This window comes from Rhamphochromis longiceps, linkage group LG6 (genome assembly GCF_057381845.1).
Source record: "Rhamphochromis longiceps isolate RC_006_pf linkage group LG6, R_longiceps_female_GT1.1, whole genome shotgun sequence".
Taxonomy (NCBI): Eukaryota; Metazoa; Chordata; class Actinopteri; order Cichliformes; family Cichlidae; genus Rhamphochromis; species Rhamphochromis longiceps.
In genome coordinates this window covers 23678043-23702240 of record NC_140562.1, presented here as the reverse complement: position 1 = coordinate 23702240, position 24198 = coordinate 23678043, and the positions used below count along the sequence as shown (strand labels likewise).

The 24198-nt window shown below is 39.2% G+C and overlaps 1 protein-coding gene across 1 annotated transcript; it reads left to right on the top strand.

Moving 5' to 3' along the window:
• Positions 1 to 1535: 1535 nt before the first annotated feature.
• On the top strand, positions 1536 to 23918 carry acer2 (alkaline ceramidase 2). Its single transcript, XM_085409820.1, has 6 exons — positions 1536 to 1932; positions 2354 to 2468; positions 5910 to 6051; positions 7114 to 7251; positions 20403 to 20540; positions 21716 to 23918. The coding sequence occupies exons 1-6, from the start codon at positions 1819 to 1821 to the stop codon at positions 21897 to 21899; spliced, it is 831 nt and encodes a 276-aa protein (XP_085265946.1). The 5' UTR covers positions 1536 to 1818; the 3' UTR covers positions 21900 to 23918.
• The last annotated feature ends 280 nt before the right edge of the window (positions 23919 to 24198 follow it).

Sequence of the window (24198 nt, the reverse complement as noted above, 5' to 3'; positions counted from 1 at the left end):
AAAAGAAGTGCAATCTAAAGGCAAGTCAAGATAGTCCTCCACAATGTCAACACTCAATCCAGGGGGTCAGTGTTGACATTGTGGAGGACTATAAATACCTTGGAGTACACATTGACAATAAACTGGACTGGGCTAAAAACACCACAGCACTTTACAGGAAGGGCCAGAGTCGTCTCTATTTTTTGAGGCGACTGAGGTCCTTCAACATCTGCCAGAAAATGCTGAGGATTTTCTATGAGTCTGTTGTGGCCAGTGCGATCCTCTATGCTGTTGCATGCTGGGGGAGCAGGCTGAGGGTAGCAGATGCCAACAGACTTAATAAACTAATTCATAAGGCCAGTACTGTTGTGGGGATGGAGCTGGACTCCCTCAAGGTGGTGTCGGAGAAGCGGATGCTGTCCAAGATAAAGACAATGTTGGATAACACCTCCCACCCACTCCATGACATGCTGGTCAGTCACAGGAGCTCGTTCAGTGAGAGACTGAGATTACCGAAAAGCACCACTGAACGACATAGGAAATCTTTCCTGCCTGTGGCTATCTCCCTGTACAACGCATCCACTTAACACACTGGTTACTGCTACAACTACACATGTTTCTTTTCCAGCTATTTATTAATGAGTGTGCACAATAATAGGGCTGTCCCACACAAAATTGAGCAGACAGAATAGACCAGGAGTGTCAAACATATTGCACAGAGGTTGGACAGGGCCTGCTAATTTACTCAGTCATAGCTTTTGATAGCTTGACTGAGTAAATTATGTGTGTACATTTTGGATTTGTAACTGTATTTAGATCAGTTTTAAAGTCTTACAAAGACATCACCCACCTTTCACACCAAATGTATAAAGTAATATTTATGTCATTTTTGTTAGTATTCTGTTATTTTTATTTATTTAACAGGGACAGCGCATATGAATGGACACTAGTAGATGAAAATACAACATGTAAACATTACATTTTAGCAAAACGTCTAATTTCCAGGCACATTACATAAAATTTACACAAAAAACATACAGATATAGAAAATATAGCATATCATGAAAACACTAGTTATTTTATTGTATTTTTTTATTTTGTTTTTCTTACTTTGGTCTATTTTTAAAGAACAATAAAGCTGTGGATTTGGTTCAGTTTGGTATGGAAGCTTGTTGCTAATAAAAAACAAAACAGATAGAAATAAGTCAAAATTAAAAAAAATAGGAAAAAAAAGGAAAGCTCGATTTGTTTATGGAAGGGAAAAGGGTAGAAATGTATTATTGTCATTCAGTATTCTCGAGAAAATCGAAATTTGGAGATCTTAACTGTAATTCTGTTTTAGAGACAGCAAAAACAAAAGAAAGAAAGAAAGAAAGAAAGAAAGAAAGAAAGAAAGAAAGGAAAAAGTATTCTTTGCTGACTTGAACATACAAACTTTAAGTATCCCCCCCCCCACTACTCTTTTTTTTTTTAAATTACCGTGACAAAAATAAGTAAACTCTTCCTTCCTGACCTACGTTTGACCGAAGAAGGAAGCAGGCAGGAGTGACTTCTCTTGCAGCCTGAGCACTCTTTGAGTCGCGGACTGAGCAGCTGTCAGTGGACGAAGCAGAGCGTCACGACGAGCAGGAGGCTTTGTGGACGAAGGACGTTCTCAAAATGCAGCTCCATAACGATTTCCCCAGTGTGTCACAGGCTCGAGTGGCCGATACGTGCCACGACTCGGACGTTAGGATCTAGCGTGCAGCCAGCGAGCCGACGGATAGCGACTTTCCCCCCCCTCGGTTGTTTTATGTGCTGTCTGCTCGGCGCTGTCCATCCGACAGAACTAGTTCAGACATGAGTAACGTTAATGTGATGTTTTGGGACCAGTTGCAGGCTGGTAGCTCCGAGGTGGACTGGTGTGAAGGCAATTACCTTATTTACCCCAGCATCGCTGAGTTTTACAACACGGTCGGTTCTGAGAATGGGGCTTGTTGTTGTTGTTGTTTTTCTCGCTATTTTGCACATTACAGTTTTGTTTACAGTCAAAGCCTTTCTGCATTTCCTCTTCTTGCTGTTGTCTCCGTTGCACTGCTTGTTTTGTTTTACTCCCCTTTCCTTTCTTTCTTTTGTAGTTTAATGGCTTCTTTGCGCTATACAAATACAGGCCATTTACCATTTACTTCCCAGGTTAACGACTGCTTAGCTGAGCATTCTGGCTGCTTTTCAGCTTCAGCATCATGATATGTATTGTTAGTAGCAGTTTACAGGTTTTGCATGCCAGTTTCTGCACAGCCACCGAGGCCCGCACACTGATCAACTTTTGACGGGCATTGCTGGCTCTTTGCTGCGGGATCAGTGACAAAGACTTTTCTGTTGTTTATCATTTCAGATCAGCAACATTTTGTTTTTTGTTTTGCCGCCGATACTAATGTGCCTGTTCCGCCAATATGCAAAACATTTCAACAGTGGGATTTACCTCATATGGATACTGCTAGTTGTGGTCGGTAAGTTGGCTGCTGACCTCTCTTAACCCTTCATTTTTATTTATTTATTTTTCATTTCTCATCTATACACGTGGTACATAAAGCAAGCGCCAGATAGGGAGGCTTCAAATAAATAAATAAAATAGTGGATGTCATACAGATCACCAGTTGTCAGGCATCTTGGGAAGATTTGCCAGTTTTCTGTTGTTTAGTCTGTCTCTTCCTTAATCTCAAACTCTGAGATGTTGAGATCAAGGATCTGCGTGGGGGCCTGACCATCTGTTGCAGGGCTCCTTGTTTGATCGTTGCCATTTTTTGGCTTTATATGTGGGTTTGTTGATAGAGGTAGTGCACTGCACTTTTTGCATACATAAGGAGACTCACTAGAAAAGCACATCAGCATAATTCAGTTGAGTACATAAGTGCCACTAACACTGCTATGACTGTAAAAAGAAAAGGATCATTATAGGATTCATAAAGGAGGCCTTTATAGCTGGGCTGCTACATCAGATTGCATTAGATTAAGTGCTAAGTTGTTAACCCTAACATACTCTTCATATTCACCTTCTTCATAGTATACATATAGTATTTGGCATTTATAAATGTATGCCTGATCCTTACTTTGTGTATTAGAGAGCAGACAGTGTTTTGTTATTTTTGTTTATTAATTTTTGTTTAGGTTTTACAACATTTGTTTATGGAAAAAAATATCCAATATCTCACACTCATGTCAAGTTTTACCCAAGACACAAAAATGTAACAGCCATATTCATCTAAATATATTTGAACTGAGTTGATCATCGTTACTATCATTGTGCAGATGCCAAAAGTTATCAAATTTGAAGGTAAATAAGGCCATTTGAGGTATTTTTACTGCTGTCAAAACGGGTCAAATGAATGTGTAAGTAAAGGGACTGAGTAAATAGTCCTTACATAAACCAATTTCAAAAAGAATTGTGTATTCCTGTAGGACTTTATTCACAGCAAAAAAATATTATTTTTTTCCTTTATTTTTTATGAGAGTAAGCAAAGTATCTGAGGGGTTTGCACTGTTAACTAGTACAAACCAGAAGGTTAAAGTATGTCGACTTGGTCTCTAGGCAGTTACGATGGACATTTAATTTGAACTAGTTTCCAGGTTTTAGACCAAAGGAGTGATCTGTATACACTTGTACTGCAGTGGCACTGTTGGGGTGCACAGTTTCTCAGCTGTGGCCTCTATCACCATCTTTAGATTGATTTTGAATTCATTATGTCCCATTCAATATTTAGGCCTTTAATGGTGCTTCTTCATCTACACAGTTCAATAGAGAGCCTTTCCCCATCGATGCTGTTTTGCAAACGCTCGGATTGCCCTGTCAGCAAAGATAACCCGAGAGCAACCCCACCTCTGTTCCAAGGAGGTGACCTTGGTGGGTGTCCGGAAAAAAAAAGTAGTTGAAAAAGATTTGCATAACTGTCAGATTTAAAGAACTCGAGCTGGGTGTTTTCCTCTGTGGCCCATGTGTGGTCCAATGTAAAGGGAAATAAACGCAGTCTCCTGGCTTTGTTGGAGCCTCTTAGACAGTTGAACATTCTTGGTCCATACATGTTGCCATACCATAAATCCTTATCTGTGTATCTTGGACTGCATCCATTTTCTTTTCTTTGATTCTGGAGGCTTTTTAAAACAAAGCCAGTGCCAGCAACGGGTCACATGGTTTCATGCCGTTTCCTCTGTTTCAGCAGTTATGATGAACTTTGACTCGAATAGAAAAGCAAGCCTATAGTTTCTAGTTCAAAAACAACATCCAGCTCCTTTTTATTTCACCTTAGCCTCAGCAGTGTGTGCAAATATAGTTTGGCTACTTTGCATCCATATTTTGACCTGTCAGCAGATCAAAAATAAGAACGTGTAAATTAAGGCTTTGAATGAAGAAATTACACTCCTCACTAGGGCTGTTCGATTCATTTTACGCTATCGTTTGTTTCGTGGTGTTGCAAAATAAACTGTTTACGGCAATATTTTTTCATTGTTCTGATGGTCACTGTAGTGGCTATATTAATTTCTTAAAGTTCTCTCTTTCTCTTATATTTTATATAACCACACTACTGACGGACAAGCGCCTGTTTTTATGCGTTGTGGTTAGCAACAACGACGGTAACACCATCGTGTGTCCGCTTGTTTATGTTCCACATAAACCTTTCACAATAAAGCTCAAGATCCTGTTGAGACTTTTCAAAATAAACTGAATCACGTGAAAGAGCAGATTATTTACAGATGAGTATTAAAAAAGAGCCGCCAGGTTCTAATAAATAGACCTTAGACTCAAACGTTAGAACAGGCGTTTCCCCGCAGCACGCCGTGTAATAAATACTCACAAAGAAAACGGCGGCCTTCACAACTTGTGTCTAAAAATGTATAGTTTCATACATCGGTTAAAACACTCGACTCCAGCTACATGACGCGCAGCTAGAAACACTTCCGGCAAGACGAGCTGCCAGAGATTCACAGAATTGACAGAAAATGTTACATTTTTGTGATTTATATCGTTATCGGACGGTAGAATTCTTATATCGGGATATGAGATTTTGGTCATATCGCACAGCCCTACCCCTCACTGAGCTGAAGGCAACATATTCATATCCTGTCAAGTCACAAAGAACCTGGATTCTACTTTTAGTTTTAATGGAAAAAAGGACCAGTCTTAAAAAAAAAAAGAGCTATTTTTGCTTTTTTTAATCATTTCATCTTTATGCAAATATCTGTTATATCCAATTAACACTCCTCAGTTAGCCATTTTTTTCTTTGCTTGACTGATTATGAAGTAGCTGCTGATTCATTTACATGAATGCTTCTTTAAGTCTTTTGTTGAATGGCTCATTCTCATGCCTAGGTTGAGAACCATGGCAGGTTTTCACGATTAGTAACAACTGAGTGGGAGCAACATTTGATAAGAAGTCTGCTGAAATGTTGCACCTGATAATAAAAAGTCTGTTCTACCGTGATAAACAAGGAGGGGAAAGTGACTGCTGCATGTCTCTGCAGCATTTCAAGGCTTCATTTCTAAATAACTTTGCAAATTAAAGGCCAACAAAAGAGGCCTTTACATTCACTGTTACACAATGACTGCCTTTCCTCATAAAACATTTGGCAAACATTTGCACAATAACTTGAAACCCACATGTTTAGCAGCTTGAAAACGGCTTTCAAAGTTCCCATCGTAGATAACAGCCGGTCCTGTTCGATGTGTGATGATTGTGGCGTTCCAACTGTGCTCCGTTTTTTGGTTATTGTTTTGAACACGTCGTTTTAGAGGGGGAATATTTTAACTCTACGTTTGCTATTCTCAGTTATGTTCTGATGTTATAAAAGAGAGAGGGAGCACGTAACAAAACACAGACTGTCTCATTTATCCTGCCCTTTGAATACAAAACTTAAACATCTATCACTGTCCTTCTGTGTCTCTTCCTTTCTCCAAGGTATTGGATCGACTTATTTTCATGCCACCCTCAGCTTTCTTGGCCAAATGCTGGACGAGCTAGCCATATTATGGGTGCTCATGTGTGCCATAGCCATGTGGTTTCCAAAGAGGTATTTACCCAGGATATTCAGGAGGGATCGGTATGTTGATAACAACAATTATTATTATTTATTATTATTATTGTAAAAAAAGAGCTTAAACTATGTGCATGTGTAGATATGTAGTCCTGTGAAAAACTATTTACTCCTTTCCTAATTGGGTTTTCTTTTTCTGCAATATTTGGCACAATAAAATGTTTCCCATCATCAAACAAAGTTACAGTCTTTTACATCACTTTGGAGGAATTTTGGCCCTCTCGTCTTTGCAGAATTGTTTTAATTCAGTCACACTGGAGGATTTTCGAGCATGGTTTAAGGTCATGTCAAAGCAACTCAATCAGATTTAAGGTGCAGCCCTTGTCTAGGCCACTCCAAAACCTTCATTTTGGGGTTGTTTGAGACATTCAGAGGTGAACTTGCTGGTGTGTTTTAGATTATTGTCCTGCTGCTTTTGAGCTTGTTTAGCCTACCAGTACTTCATTTTGTCAGACAGGTTCTGTTTAAGTGATTTCTTAATTCAGAAGCTCTACCAGTAATCAGGCCTGAGGCCTATCCTTCATGCTCTTAACTCTTAATTATCATTCAAGCAGCTAAAAGTGTTTAGCTCTGACTGGAATTACTCACAGCTGGTGGCATCTGATGGTAGTGGCAATAATTAAGAATAAACACTAAAGCAGATACAGTGTAGGTTTGTCCCGTGCAAGGCAGGGCAAACATTTTTTTTCCCACATGGTCAAATATGTAGCATATGCATTTAGTACATTTAGCTCACTGTTGTCACATGATATCTCAGCTGCTGTGACACTCCTGTTTAATAATAGTCCTTTCTAAGATAGCTGACACCAGTAAAAGCTGCATCACATGTCTTTACTTCTCCTTGCATTGTCACCAAGCTGTCACAGTTGCTTGCTCTCACTTCAGGCTGCTACTTGTTTTGCCCAGCCTTTTGATTAGAGCTGAGCGTGTTTGTTATGTGCACCTTAAGTGGGTCATAATAATTTCTGGAGCACATCTGAGTCATCCAAACACTCCCTCTGTATCTTACAATCATGTTCATGGAGTATTGCAGCAATATCTGTCTGTTTTGTTCATTAATCCATCTAGGTCGAGATTCAAAGTGGTCATCGGCATCTTATCAGGGATCACCACGGGGCTGGCCTTTGTGAAACCTGTTGTCAACTCGCTGTCACTGATGACTCTGGGAATCCCATGTACCGTGCTGCTCATTACTGAGCTGAAAAGGTAAGACGGAAGAGTATGACTGTGTGTGTGTTTGTTTAAACAGCATAGATGAGTGTAAGTAGCCGAGTAGGTCTGAGCCAGAAGTGGCACACTGAGTAAACTACATGGACTATGTATCAAATGTGGACATGCTCTGAGCATCAAAAGAGGGAAGACGATGCAGAAAATTTTAAACCTAAAGTAAGTAAAGTAAAAGTTTATTTTTATAAACCCCTTACAGGAAGCAGGTGGTGAATCTGTTGGGTGATTTATAAAAAGATGTGTGATTGTGCAGAAGTCTGTGAGAAAATGATCTTACTGCTCACACAACTTATGACCACATGTTCCTAATGGGTTTGTGGTCTCAGCCACTAGTTTGAAGTCTCCTTTAACACAGCTTGATGGTTATTTAGCAAATTATGGTGCCTTCCTGAGTGTCTCTCATGATAAAGCAGAGTATCTCTAAGGGCCTAGTTATGTGTGCAATGTCATAGTCTTATTCTCAATCAAATCTAACCCTTACTAGTCATGTCCAGTTGAAAAACACTTAAAAACATGCACTCACACACAAAAGATCACTGCCAAAAGGCTTAAAATGTCACTAAGGGCCATATTTGCTCAGTGGGGATAGTATCACAAAAACAAACCCCTGGAAGTGGAAAGCTTTGCTCTCTCTCTCTCCACTTTGAAATCCTGTCTCAGGCTACGTCCACACTAATGCGTTTAGTTTTCTCTCCGTTTTGGCCTCCTGTCCACACTGAGACAGCGTTTTGGCTCATGGGAAAACATTTGAAAACGGTGCTTTCGCGTCGCAGTGTGGACAGCCAAAATGGAGACTTTCTAAAATGATGAGCATGTTAGTCATGTGATGCAGTCGTGTGACCAATTAAACTAAGATAGTGTAGGGCATTGTTGTTTTGTTTGCTCTCAAGCCCTATTAAAGATTAATATCAGTCTGTACATGCTCCAGATAACTTTTCTTCAAATTTTTTAACTCTCACTCGCAGTTGCAACTTTATGCTTTTGTGTTACTCGCAGCAACAACTCCACCTCATTGTTAGTCCATTTAAAAAACTCGGTGCTTTTCCTCAACATTTTGCCGCGACGTTTCAAAGAGCCGGAAAGTAAATAAGTAGCAGACAGAGGCAGGTCGAATCTTGTTGCGCTTCACGCATCCGCAGTACTGGAACGTAAGCGTTTTCAGCCGTTTCAATGTAGGCACGCAACTCTGTGAAAATGACTGAAAACGCTAGTGTGGACGCGGAGTGTTTTCAGATGAAAACGCCGTTTTCAATTCTATCCGGGCTAGTGTGGACGTAGCCTGAATCTCAAAACCTCCTGAAATATACTCACTCTGATTGTCTTCCAGCTTAATAGGTATTTTGGTTTATTCTTATTGTTTTTATTCTTTTATTCTTCTTGTAACCAACATAATTTCCTTAAGAATTATTAAAGTATTCTGATAACTGTTCTGTTTGGGTGGTTTCGAGTGTACACTACTTCAGCTGCAGGAAAGTTGATAGAATTTCACTATACAGGCTAACTTTTCTGTTAGGAATTTATGGGGATTTCTAAAATATGTGTGTTAAAAGCTGAAACCTGCTCTGCGTTGCTGGAAAACGTAACTGCCTGTGGCATGCGCTGTATGCGTCTTGTACTAGGCAGCTATTGTCCCCCTCCCTCTGACAGCCTGCTTTGTTAGTGAAAGTTACAGTTTTATTCTAACAGAAATATGAGTGGCTCGGCTCTAAAGCAGCTTTCTGTGGTGATGAAGACTCTTTTTTTTCCGTGAAAGTCAACGCAAACCATGTGAAGTCAATGATTTAGTTCTCGTTCCCCAACATAACTGAGTCTCACTTAAAAGTGAGAAAGTCCAGCAGTGCTGAAACTTTGGATTGTTTTATATGTTTTGGTTTTATGCAATCACGTTACTTAGCACCCACCTAAATGTTGTCGTCTTCTATCCGGTTGTTCAGTCTGACGTCACTAGCAGTGTCTGGACCTAAACTCCGCTGCAGGTCCATATATCAAACGATCACTGTGGCATTACTGAGAGTTGAAAAACTGTCTAAAGTCTTTCATCTTTAATAAAATGATCAGCGTTCTGCTCTACCAGGTGTAACAATTGAGTTTAGCATCCAGGCATCCATGAAAACGGAATTTATGACATTTAATGGAGTTAGAAGTTAGCAGGGAGTTAGCTCGCTAGCTTCTATCTAAATACAATATAGCATGTCCTGACTGCGGAGTTTTGGAAACAAATTAAAACGTTCAGCTCTGCTATCACTTCCAACATAAATGAAGACGGAAAACTAAGGCAAGGCAAGGCAAGTTTATTTGTATAGCACAATTCAACAACAAGGTGATTCAAAGTGCTTTACAGAGACATTAGAAACAAGAACAAATAAAAAGCATGATTTAAAATAGATTAAAACAAGCAAATAAACTAACTAACTAATTAACAAACAAACAAACAAACAAACAAACAACAGTATATAAAATCAAAACAGATAAAATCAGAACAGTAGATAAAATCAGTAGTTAAATGTAAGTTTTGACATTTAAGCTTAAAGTGTGGATTTGGTGCTTTATTCAAATGCAGCTGAGAACAGGTGAGTCTTCAACCTGGATTTAAATAAACTGAGTGTTTCAGCTGATCTGAGGCTTTCTGGGAGTTTGTTCCAGATATAAGGAGCATAAAAGCTGAATGCAGCTTCCCCGTGTCTGGTTCTGACTCTGGGAACTGATAAAAGACCGGATCCAGATGACCTGAGGGATCTGGATGGTTCATACTGGGTCAGGAGGTCATTGATGTATTTTGGTCCTAAACCATTCAGAGCTTTATAGGCCAGCATCAGAACTTTAAAGTCTATCCTCTGACGGACAGGCAGCCAGTGTAAGGACCTCAGAGCTGGACTGATGTGGTCCACTTTTTTGGTCTTAGTGAGGACTCGAGCAGCAGAGTTCTGAATGAGCTGTAGTTGTCTGACTGATTTTTTTAGGTAGACCTGTAAAGATGCTGTTACAGTAATCAAGCCTACTTAGAGCTGGGCGATAGAACGATAACGATATGTATCGCGATATAACTTTTACTCGATAGAGAAATTAAGCTATCGCGATAGACCTCGCCGCTCTTGTCCTCTTTTAAAAAAAAGAAAAAAAAAAAAGAAAAGGTCAGCCAATCCAAATTAAGTAGCGCAGAGCCGAACCAATCACAGCCGCAGCGTCACGTCGCGTGACTTGTTACATACAGCACAAGTGCCAAGCCGCACGTGTGTTTGTTTGGGAAGCAGCCAGCGGGTAATGGAGGAAATGAGTGTGCCGACTAGAAAAATCAACCGAGCGTGACCGAAGAGAAAACAGATGATGGTTCCAACGCCGGAGAGATTGTCGAACGGAAGAGCCATAGAAGTTCCGTAGTTTGAAGGTATTTCGGCTATTTCAAGTCTGACAAAAAACAGAATAGCGTGCACTGTAAATTGTGCCGAAAGCAAGACTGGAAATACAATAAACTGGTGCATGCGTCACACTGTGCGCCACGTTATTGTTTCGGTGAAATGAATTTCTACAATACTGTTAATTCTACTCTCTGCAGTGTTTAAATGCTTACATATACACACAGTTACTGTCCCTCCACACATACGACTCGGTTCTGCTTCTATGCCCCAGCTTTGTTTACTTTTTCCCACCGAGGCTTCTAGACTTCTGATTGGCCAACATTTCTGCACGGTTAGGAATCTAGCGCCACCTGCTGCTTTGGCATGTTCATAGCAGCGTTTTCCTTCATTTCTGCCTTTATGTGTGGACGGGATTATTTTTTAAAACGAAAACGGAAAATCTCCGTTTTCAAAAATACCCGTGTACGTGTGGACGTAGCCTCAGTCTCTGACTGGAAGCGCTAATTCGTCATTCGGCTTTTGTCAGACTAAAGTAACTGTTAAAACTGTTTGAAAAGCTCAGCTATACAACAAGGAGAGATTGAGAATTTCCTTTTAGTTCTCAGTTTATTTGATATTGACAAAAGTTAGTCAATTTTGTCTGTTCTTCTGTAAAACAAACTAAGATTTATTTTTAGAATTAATATTTTGTTTCTAAGTGGAATTGACAATTTAGTCTGTTTCGTTTGTCCTATTTTGAAACTTAAACGCTTTAGCGGCTGCCTTTTGTGTAGTTTGCAATATTTGCCTTTATTTATCTGAAAAAGTCTCATGTTCCTTAAGTACATCTACCATGTTGAACTTATTATGGGAAATAAATATTTAAATCAAAACAAGCTGCTGATTATTTCACATTTTACTTGTGAGCAATGGCACATTTAAATCTTACAAATATAGTTATTTGGCTTATATCGTGATAGATATCGTTATCGCCTGAAATGAAAAAAACATATCGTGATATGAAAAAATCTCATATCGCCCAGCTCTAAGCCTACTAAAGATGAATGCATGGACTAGTTTTTCCAGGTCCTGTTGAGACATCAGATCTTTTATCCTTGATATATTCTTGAGGTGATAGTAAGCTGACTTTGTTATTGTCTTAATGTGTTTTTCTAAGTTTAGGTCTGCATCCATCACTACACCCAAATTTCTCGCCTGGTTTGTGGTTTTTAGATGTATAGATTGAAGTTCTCTGGTGACCTGTAATCGTTTTTCTTTGGCGCCAAAGACTATTACCTCAGTTTTGTTTTTGTTTAGCTGGAGAAAATTGTGGCACAACCAGTCATTGATTTCCTCAATGCATTTACCAAGAGCCTGTACAGGGCCTCGGTCTCCTGGTGACATTGTGATATATATTTGTGTGTCATCTGCATAGCTGTGATAGTTTATTTTGTTGTTGTTTATAATCTGTGCCAGTGGGAGCATGTAGATGTTAAACAGAAGGGGTCCCAAGATGGAACCTTGGGGAACTCCACATGTGATACTTGTCTGCTCAGATGTGAAGTTACCTATTGATACAAAGTATTTCCTGTTTTCTACGTATGTTTTGAACCAGTTTAGTACAGTTCCTGAAAGACCTGTCCAGTTCTCCAGTCGTTTGAGTAATATGTTGTGGTCAACTGTATCAAATGCTGCACTGAGATCCAGTAAAACTAGGACTGACATTTTTCCACTGTCTGTATTCAGACATATGTCATTAAACACTTTGGTCAGAGCGGTTTCAGTGCTGTGGTTCTGTCTAAAACCTGACTGGAAGGCATCGTAGCAATTATTCTGTTTTAAGAAGTAACTGAGCTGTTGAGAAACTGCTTTTTCAATGATCTTACTTAAAAACGGGAGATTTGAGATCGGCCTGTAGTTGTTCATTTGTGTCTTGTCAAGATTGTCCTTTTTCAGTATAGGTTTGATTACAGCAGTTTTTAGTGATTCTGGAAACACACCTGATAATAAAGAAAAGTTGACGATCTGTAACAGGTCTGACTCTAAAGTCTTTGAGACCTTTTTGAAAAAACTTGTTGGCAGGACATCTAAACAGCAGGAGGAGGAGTTCAGTTTACCTAAGATGTCCTCCAGGTCTTTGCTGTTAATAGGTTGAAACTGTTTCATGGTGTTTAAACAGTTTTTTGGTGGACACAGTACATATCCTGGATCTGCTGTTGATGTACCAATTGCTTGTCTAATTTTTTGGATTTTTTCAGTGAAGAATTTGGCAAAGTCATTGCAGGCCATGGTCGAATGAAGTTCAGCTGCCACTGACACAGGAGGGTTTGTTAGCCTGTCAACTGTAGAAAATAAGACCCGAGCATTATGGCTGTTTTTCATTTCCACACAGTCCATTTACCTCCACGTTTACTTCTAAGCGATGAATTTTTGTCTCCAGTACTGCAATCTTCTGCAGGAGGCTGTGGTAGTCATCTGTGGAGAGGGAAGGCATCTTGTTGCTAGTTAGCCTAGCGGTTAGCACCTTTCCAGGCTATTGAGGCTGCTCGGTGCCCAGACGCTGTAATCAGGCTTCAGCTGTGTCTAGGCCACAGACACACGGAGCGCTGAGGACAAGGTAACCATAAAATGTTGCTGTTTCTGTTAAGAACACTCTAGTCCTAATGATCTACAAGTGTCCAGAAGTTATCGCAGGTAAGCTCACACGGAAAAAAGGGAAAAAATCAGCATAAAAATCAATATAAGAAGCAAAGCATTCAAGAGCAAAGAGATGAAGCGTCCACACTCACAAAGGGGAGGAGCTAAACAGCAGTGACATTTGTAGGGTTACTGAAGTTGGGCTAGCTGGTATATAATGATGTGCTACGTGACCGCTAGCAACACAGCTATGTTAGCATAATATAAACAAGCTAACTTTTTTCCCACTCGATAAAAGTTAACATGAGTGTTCTCGGTGGTCAGGAACAAATGTAATCGCATGGCAGGATGCTGTAAAAGGACCAAACTTCAGCCAGGAGAACAACTGAGATAATCCATCCACAATACGAGGTTAGTCATTCATATACTGCTGCATGGGCTGGGCTGTAGTTACATCCTAAGGTTTTAAAAACTGAGCTTAAATAAATGATTAGTGGTAATAAAAGCCGAGGGAGGTCAACAGTGATCACTGACTGTTTTAGGAGCTTTTTGAGATCAAATAGAAGAAAATACATAACATTAAACATGTTAACAACACAAAAGCCATATTAAACGCAGACTACTTTAGGCCCGGAAGTAGGATTCGTCGCGTCATCACTGAACAATCGGATAGTGACTCACAGGATGGCTGTAGATCAGGCTATTGGCAGAGGTTTGTTTGGCGGAAACGCCTGGTATGTGCCCAACTGGAAATAACATTGGCGGTAAATAAGAAGCGACTGCAGCATCAAAGGATGTAGCATAAATCACAAAAAATTAATTTTTATCAGCCCCAAATAATGTAAACCAGCAGTCCTCTATGAAGTCTCTGGCTTTGTTTCAGTCATGCCTTTATAGGCAGGGAAATGTTCCAGAGTTGATGCATGGGAAGTATGATAACCTGACTTATCAACAATGTGCTTTATCACCTCTTTAAGTCTTGAACTGTTTAAATAACAGAAATCAAATAGTGAAGTCGGTGCATTGTTAACATGCCACCTTTCACCTTTTTGTACTGTCTGGTGTGTCTGTTCCAAACTTATTATGTGGAAGAAAGTTCCTGAAAGCACAACAAGCCTTTCACTCTGTTTTTCTGCGTGTTTGTGTCCTTAATGCTTCCTAGCCGTCACAGTAACGTGGACGTATGTTCCGTTGCTTCCGTTTCCCATAACCCTTACTCAACACCATCAGTCCCCAAAATTCATCTATTGTTCAACCTGTTAGTAATTCTTCACATTACTGCCAGTGCCAGTCATCCATTGAAACTGCTTGTTTTTGTTGTTCCAAGTGTGAGAGAGTTCCTGTTGCCCCGACTGATGGACTTTTGCCCTCAGAAAGGACAGAAAACTTAGTTGTTGGTTTCAATCCAAGTCAACTTTCAGGCCAGCAAGAACAACATGTTCTGTGAGTCAACTGTGAGCATGCAGAGGAAGTATATAAAATTACAAAACTGGATACTTTAATACTATTATAACTAGCCTGCAGCGTTTTTTTAAAGTGGGGTGTAGAAGAAAATTCCATCATGGACACAATTTTTAGTGACTGCAAAGTTACGTATGCAATGTACACTGAGCGTGATGGAGAACATTGTTAGTATTATAGTAAGTTTTAAGATCTTATTATGAATTTGATGTATGTGAAACAGCTCATGGAACATATCACAGATAATAAGGTTAAATAGTAACATGCTTGGGGGAGGAAATAAAAGCATCCTGTTTCTGTTACAAGATGGATGTAGGCACCGTGAAGTCACCCACTGGTGTTTTGACTCCACATATTGAAGCTTCAGTGTTATTTATGACCACTTTATTAGGTATACCTTTCTACTAACCGTTTTCTTTCAAGCAGAGGTTCCGCCCTGTACTAGAGAGGTTTTATCTTTATTTATTTAACCTTTAGTCCCATTGAGACTGAACGTCTCATTAACAAGAAAGACCTATTTTATTTGTGGCAAAGAGTCAACAAGGTTCAGCCAAGTAATTTTGGTCCATATTTAGGAAAAAAAAAAGTTGTTCATCAGCTTTGAAACGATCCACAGGAATGGGAGTCGCTGAAACTTGAGTGATAAATTTAATTAGTGTCCAGCTTTGTGTCACGTATGCTACAGACCTCTGTTTTGTACAGTCGAGTGCGAGGAGAGTCACATCAGGGCTCCACCCTTATCTTTGCCTCCCACAATTATACTCCTCAGATTCCCCAGCACTTTCTCTCAAAGCAGAAGCACTAATCTAATGTCATGTATCTTATCTCACATCCTTCTATAATCTCCTGGCTGATGGGAGCAGTTTTCCAGATATCCGGCTATGTGGTGACGTTTTTGTCAACATATATTTGCTGGCAGGAAAGGGCGTTTGCTCGATAAGAGTAATTTATGTAAAATATTTCAGGCCAACTGACTTGATGTATAAGGTTTACAACAGAAGTGAGCATAGTTCTGTCCATATGATGAAGTAAGTAGTTCAATATTTACTCTTTCTTTTCTTTTTTCTACTAAAAAAGTGTTTATTGGGGATTTCTTAGAGATGATTCTCATAGCTGCTCTTTGCTGCTGCTTTATTGCTCCATGTTTATGATTAAAATGCCACATTTTTTTTACTTGTTTACTGAAGCATATTCTAAGTAAAGTTATATAATGGGCATGGACATAATGTGTAGACTCACAGCTTTCATTTGAGGGTATCCACATTCAGATTGGATGTAGGGTTTAAGAGTTTCAGCTCCTCAACATGTGCCACCCCTTTTTTTTTTTTTTTTTTTTTTTTTTTAAAGGGGCCAAATGTAATTGGACAATTGACTCAATTTCATTGGGAGGTGTGGGCAGTTGATTTGAGGTGTAGTTCTTGTATTTAGAAGATTTTGCTGTGACCAGACAGTAGAAACTGGAGAGCTACTTGGCCTTGTTTTCAAAGGAGCTCTCCATGGAGGTGAAACAAGCCATCCTTACGCTGCGAAAACAGAAAAAAACCCCATCTCAGAAATTGCTACAATAGTAGAACATTGGTGAATGATCACAGAATCATTCCCATGGTGAAGAGAAACTCCTTCACAACAGCCAACCAGGTGTACAATACTCTTCGGGAGATTGACCTTTTGATATCCAAGAGGACTGTGTGAAAGTAAATACAGAGGGTTCACTGCAAGGTGCAAGCCACTCATCTCCCCCAGAAAGGCCAGATTGGACATTGCTAAAAATCATCTAAAAAGCCAGCACAGTTCTGAAAAAACATTCTTCGGACAGATGAAACCAAGATCAGAATAGAGTGGTGAGAATGATGACAAGAAAAAATTATGGAGAAGGCGTGGAACAGCTCATGATCCAAAGCATACCACATCATCTGTAAAACACAGCGGAGGCAGTGTGATGGCATTGGGGTGCATGGCTGCCAGCTGCACTGGGACTCTAGTGTTTATTGATGATGTGACACAGGACAGAAGCAGCCAAATGAATTCTGGGGTGTTAAGAGACAAGCTGTCTGCTCAAATCCAGCTAAATCCAGTCAAATTGGTTGGTCCATACAGATGGACCATGACCTAAAACATATAGCCAAAGAAACCCAGGAGTTTATTCAAGCAAAGAAGTGGAATATTTTTGAAGATCCAAGTCAGTCACCTGATCTTAACACAGTCGAGCATGCATTTCACTTGTTGCAGATTAAATTTTGGACAGAAAGGGCCACAAACAAACAGCAACAAGCAGCAAGTTGCTGCAGTAAAGGCCTGCCAGAGCATTAAAACGGAGGGAACCAACATCTGGCGATGTCCATGATTTCAAGACTTCAGGCTGTCATTGCCAGCAAAGGGTTTTCAACTAAGTATTAGAAATAAACATTTTATTTTCAGTTATTTAATTTGTCAAGGGAATGTGTTAATAATGTATGTCATTTGAAAGCACTTTCCCCCATTGTTCAGTAAATTTCTTCTTGTGTTTTTGTTTTTATCTTGCTAGACAGAAAGTAAGTTTGTTTGTTTGTTTGCTTTTTAAATGATGCTATCCACAGAGGTTGTTGTTGGGTTTTTTTGCACTGCATGTCATAATCTCTAATCTGCCAAGTCTGAAGGGCACGCCTGTCTGTCTTTCAGAGGCTTGTTATTCAACTGAAGCACTATGTGCAGCATAATTTCCATTAGGACGTCACAGTGGCTCTAATAGCAGTGTTGTGTCTCCCCCTGTACTTCCTGATTACTAGCCCATCTGTGCTTTAATCGGTTTTAATCGGTTACTGATCTTCCTGTAGCTCATTTTTCATCATTACAAAGTCTCAGAATAAAATTTCTTATATTCCTTTGGTAATTCTTTTCCATAGGGAACCAAATCGTGCAGATATACGAATAGAAACCCCTGTTCTATGGTCATTTTATGAACAAATTCATGCAGCTGAAGAGAAATAATCATTTTCCCCCAGTTTTGATTTAATGAATCAGAAGGTTTTTTTCTACCTTTGCCAGCAGTGCTCTCAGGTGTTTTTCTAGTCTGTTTCATTGACTTACTGTTTTGAGGCCTGTGCATTTTTAATGCATAAGCCCCATATTAAGCTTTCTTTTCTTGCTTTCACATATCTTGTCGTCACATCTTCACAGTTATCGATTAGTTAATATTTTTTAAGGACTTTGACACTTAAATTGTAATATAAAGACGTATAGCCACTCTTTTTGTGTTCTGTGATTAACTGGAACAATCAGTTTTTACAGTATTGATGACAATTTAATGACCCACTTCCCAGTGGGAAGATGCATCACTGGCCATCTATTTTTGTACTTCCTGTTGGCGGTTCATAGCTGTGACACCCTTTTTTCCTGCCTCTTTCTGGGCAAGTTATGTAATAGAGGCTGTTTACCAGTTCAGGTCACCAGCGCACTTACTTTAAAATAAGAAATCTTTAATTCTGGTGTGATGGGTAAATTTTGCAATTTCTGTAGCTGTTATTATTTTTAAATAAAAGATGTAGAAAAATAAAAATGTAGCACCATTTCTCACTGCTTCCAGGGAGTCATCCACTTCTGAACATACAGTATGCAGATAAATGTACGGGTCCACCGACGTGTTACATCTACAGGAATTGCTCGGCCATGGAGCTCCCAGCACACAGTTTTTGGGCTGATGTTAATGCCAGAAAAAGTCTGGAGCTCTGCACTTAATGAGTCAGCAGAGCGTTTGCGACTTTTGTGCTCTATGCCCCCTAGCACTCGTCAGCCGTGCTCCGTAACAGAGTTGACTTAATCCAGTGGTGGCATCCTATTACAGTTTCATGCTGAAATACAGTGAGTTATTTAGAATAACCCATTCTTTCACCAATCTTTACAAAGTGTAAAGGCAGATTGAATGGCCAGGTGCTTGATTTTATACACCTATGACAGTGGGACTGAATGAAATGCCTGAATTCAAAGGTTAAGAGGTGTGGTCTAGTACTTTTGTCCAATGCTGGCAACCTTAGTATTCCTTACTGGCCAAATTCCACATTTCCACAGGCTTATGATTACAGTGTAAATTAATTAAATAGGAAAAGTGTCTTTTTGTTTAAATAAAAATAAGTGTTCTCCACATGGTTTTGGGGCTCTGAAGGTCAGTGACAAATGTTACATTCATGGTGTCAGAGCTTTCGGAGCTTTTTCGCTTGAATGACTCCCACATTCCCTGAGACCAGACCACCTTTATCAGTCAGTGTGATCGCAACTGACTGCTAATTAATCTAATCTCTGCTTTCACTGTCAGTGTAAAGTCTGCTTACAAAGATTCCTGAGCCTCTGCGTGAGAGTGATGTTTGCCGTTTAGCTCAATCCGGTTATGTTGCTGAGCTGGAAAGGTTCTGTGTCATCCATGGATTCGTGTCACCTTGAAACAATGGTGACTCAAAGGTAGAGGCTTCTTAAATGGTTTGACTTCATCAAATGGGCGACCGTGGCTCAGGGGGTTGGGAATCGCATCTGTAACCGGAAGGTCGCCGGTTCGATCCCTGGGCTCTCTGTCCTGGTCGTTGTGTCCTTGGGCAAGACACTTTACCCTACTTGCCTACTGGTGTTGGCCAGAAGGGCCGATGGCGCGATATGGCAGCCTCGCTTCTGTCAGTCTGCCCCAGGGCAGCTGTGGCTACAACTGTAGCTGCCTCCACCAGTGTGTGAATGTGAGAGTGAATGAATAGTGGCATTGTAAAGCGCTTTGGGTGCCTTGAAAAGCGCTATATAAATCCAATCCATTAAATGCACTGACCTAAGGGCAGGTGACAAACTGCCAGTCCTGTATCGTCAGCACCGTTTAATCACAGTCAGGCTTCTGTGTCCCCCTCTTTGTCTCTGCACTCTGTTTGGCCTGGCTCTGACTGGTGTGCCTAAGGAGGGCAAGACTAAGAATAGTTTGGCAGTGGCACTCTGGATTAGCACATCTCTCTAGGTCAGAGGGGTATCCATGAGGATATTTGCAGATAAATCTAGCTGGAGCAATCATCATTGCCATTAAAATTGCTAAAATCCTCCTGCTTTTAGAGCACCAAAATTGGGCAAAAAGGCCAGTACATCCTGGAAGCGACCGCGTGAGGAGGCCCAGAGGTTTAAGATTCTTTAGGCAAGAAATAAGATTTTCAGAAGTATTTTATTGATAAAAAGAAATGTAAACATGAGGATCAGTATTTTAATGTTAGTTTGCTAAAACTGAGAAAATTTCCACTATGATTTTGTAGTATTTTTATATTACAGTGGATTAAATGATTATGTAAGTGAATGTCATTGGGAGAGTTGGCAGCTGAAGAGCTAGATATTAGATAATGGAGTTATTTTAAGACAAAAATGCAAACGTGTGCCTCAAAATAAATGTGGTAAAATAAATGTTAATGTTTGTCTGTATAGTCTGGATGTGAAAGAGGAAGAGGAATAAATGATGAATATATATGCTGCCCACAAGTGGCCAACGTGGGTTTAGCAGCAATGTACTTTACATATATGATTAATTGCATTTATTTAGTAAATATTTCAGATTGTTTTGAGAAAATCAATATAATCTGTAATTCTAGGAAATGTATTGCTATTTTAACAAAATTGAACTGTTTCTATTTATATGCTGAATAAATCATCAAGTTGGCTGCATTTGTATTTTCACGGCTCACATTGTTCTTCACTGTGTCATCGCAGGTGTGAAAACCCACGTGTGTTCAAGCTGGGCCTGATCTCAGGGATCTGGTGGGCGCTGGCTCTGCTTTGCTGGATCAGTGACAGGATATTCTGCGAAGTGTGGTCATCTGTCAACTTTCCCTACCTACACTGTGCTTGGTAAGCTCAAAGTCGACTCAAAGTCAAACTCAGTGCTGTATAAGGTGTTAATGGTATCATTTATTCACAATGTGTATTTTATCCTGTGAGACTAAAAGGCAAAATAAGTGTTACAAGACAGTTACAGTTGCACTGTATACTTTTTTTCTTAAAACAAATGAATAAAAAATGTCAACCAGTTTTCATTTCAGGTGATTTATGTGTTTTATATGAGGAGGAACAGGCAGGGGAACTAGGCAGTAGCTTCAATAGACTGAAGGTAAATCAAACAGAAAAGAGGAATTTGAGAAATTAAGTCACGTGAAATATAAATTTGTAAAAACCACCTTTCAGCATTAACTTGAATAACTTGTTTTCCGTATGACTTTATCAGCCTCTCACATCATTGTGGGGGAACTTTGGCCTAGCGTTCTTTACAGTGTGCCTTTATTTAATTGAGGTTTGTGGGTATTTATGCACAGCTCTCTTAAGATCATGCCACAGCATGCTGTCATGGACTTTTTTGAGATACGGGACTTTCTGCTTCACAGAGTGAATGGGTTAAATGCAGAGAGGAATTTCCCCACGGGGATCAATAAAGTATACGTTATTATTATTATTATAATTATTATTATAATGTCTTGAACTTTAACATGTGATATGCTAAATGCGGTTCTGAGATGTAGCTGTTGTTATTTTGCAATTTCTCTGCATGGTCTCAGGTGAATTGGCTGTCATTGTGAGAACCAATACCTGAATGTTTTAGACCAGCAAACTGTCAAAACTTCTGGTTTTATAGAAGTGTTCACACTTACTGGTAATTAGTTAATCAAGTGCAATTGTTTACCAGAACCTGACTGTTACTTACCCTCTGAATTCCTATGAAAGCCATACAAGTTTGCTTATTTTAATGTTTTATTTTTCAAACTGCATAGAGTCCTGCGAAAACTTTCTTTTTTCACATGGCTGCAGAAGTAGTTGGAAAAATCCCAAAAAGTTGATTCTGTTCATCTGGATGTAGCGTTTTCAGTGGGAGAAACCTTTTGTCACTCATTCAAGTGACTTCTTCAGTCTGAGCTGACTGCAGGTTTCCCCAGATTTGTTTCAGGGAAAACAAGACACTGTTAAACTTTTACAGCTGTGCCTGTAAATCATTTCAGAGGTTAGGCTTATTCGTGATCATTTTGCTCTTACAGGCACATCCTCATCTGTCTGGCTTCCTATTTGGGTTGCGTTTGCTTCGCCTACTTTGATGTTGCTACCGAGGCACCGGAGCGAGGTCCCGTCATCATGTTCTGGCCCAGTGAGAAATGGGCCTTCATTGGTGTGCCATATGTCTCCCTACTCTGCGTCCATAAGTCTACTATAAAGGTGACTTAAAGCAACGCTGATGCGTTCACACCGAGACACAGCATCTGTGACTCATCTTGCATCAACTGGTGCTCTTGTGACTTGAGGATATACGTGATGCACGTCTTGAAAGGATTTTGTATTTGGCTCATGTTTATGCAACTCGGTCAAAGAACAACAGGTTGTTTTAGACGATACACAACTACTCTTAAATATCAAAGCCAAGAAACCTTTACAGTGTTACAAACGTATCTCAGGCTTTGCATAAGACGTATTTAAAATCTCTTAAGAGTTTAAGTGTTAGTATTTTACATTTCATACTTCTTTAAAGAGAAGATTTTCTACATTTTCTGGGAACTGAGAAAACCTCACTGTAAAGAGTTATGTTGCCTTTACAAGAGTGAAAAACATAGCACCTCATGAGTGCAGTCATGAAACCATGTTTAGAAACAATAAAGCACTGAATTTATTAACTGTGATTAATGCGTCACGCATTAAAGCGTCACGTTGCTAATGCACTCAGCAAATCAACAGCAAGCTTTATTGGTTCATAAAATGTTACTAAAGCGTTACACAAAGGTCATTTATGCAAAGCCTTTGTGCTGTACGTCTGCCCGCCCGTGCTTTCAGGCTTTTTGCTGAACAACATCAGAAACACATGGGACATTTCTGCTACAGATCTGTTCAGTTTTACTTTAAGGATGCTACTGTAATTTTTCTTTTTTTTTAGAATAGTAAATGAGGAAAGTGTTTAATATATACCTGTATATATTTCCTAATTAAATAGGCAATAATACTCTCAAGAAAATAATACCATTCATATATTAGTGAATGACCAGGTACCTTTTTAATATTGGCACCCAATGTAGAAACCCAAAAATCTGAATGTGACGTGAACGTAGCATTTTAAGATATAATATCTACATTTATTTAATCAAACAATTAGCTTGCTTGTGTTTAGCCTCTAATCCCGAATGTTTTTGCTTTCAACCCAGACTTCTCAACTGATTTTCAGGGCTATTATTATTTCAAACTTTGTTTGGCCTTAAACACTAAATAATGGATTCCAAAGAAGAATGAAGGTGATTGTGCTTTGCAATTTTAGAAAATGTTTGGAAAGAAGATGCCAAACCATCCGGTATCTGCTAGCAGTTGTAGTCTTTGGAGGTATGATTTGTTAATTTCTCCGTCCAAAAGCTAAAACTTTAATTTTCTTTTTATTTGGCAAAAAAGGAAAAAAAATGCATACAGGATACAAAAGGGATGTATTTTGAATGCTGCAGACCAAATCCCTGAAACACAAAGCTCTCCAAAGCATTTTTTTCTTTTTTACTTTGTTGGACATGCTCCTGAAATCTGCCTCTAGCCTTTTAACTAATATCATTTTACCCCTGTCCTCCCACAGAGGACTCTGGGAACTCAAACAACCAAAATAACTTGTGCAATCATGAAAGGTCAAATGAATCATGTTTTACAAAGAAAACAAGTATTTTGGTGATATTCTGAAGCAATAGTTTTGTAACAACATGATGTATTTTCTTATTATAAACCGTTTATATTTTTCTACGTGAAGTGCAGCCAAAGGTGAAGGTGAATAATTTTGATATAGCATTATTACTAACTTTGTTGATAAACATTTTTAATGTATCTTCATGAGAAGCCTTTTGGGTGGAATGGAAAATGTTAACAATGCAATGAGTACATAAAACTGTGCTGCAAATTATACAGGGAAACGATGATGGTGGGTTTGTTGAGTGATGATACTTGGGAAGTAAGTCAGTGAATTAGTATCAGATCAAGGACTTTGAAAGCAGCAGCCTCTTTCTGTCTGCATCATGAAGGTTGTCTTGGCTGTGACTTAATGTGTTTTTATTAACCTACATGTATATAGATCTCAGCATTTCTCTGCCTGCTTTGACAGTGCAAATAAACTGCACAGAAATATTTATTTTCATTAATGATCCTTTTTTTGTAAATGAATATGTGTAATAGATTAGATAATTAATATATTATTTTATGCAATAAAACTCAATAAATCCCCCAAATGACTGTTTGTGTCTATTCCGTGTTTATCTTGGAATAAATACTTGATCAGAAGTGCTTGTTTCACTGTACACTTTTGCCACTCTTGTAGGTTTTCAGCAGGCTGACTTACAGTGATGCAGAACACAATTTTAGTCACTAGGGGGCGAAATTTTCCCACATCTAATTAAATAAATCTATAGAACTGTCACTTTTCAATATAAGTGAATAAAATAAATAATAAAATTGTCATTGAATTAATCAAATATTTCTTCAATTTCATACCAAAAGTAGTACATGTGAACAG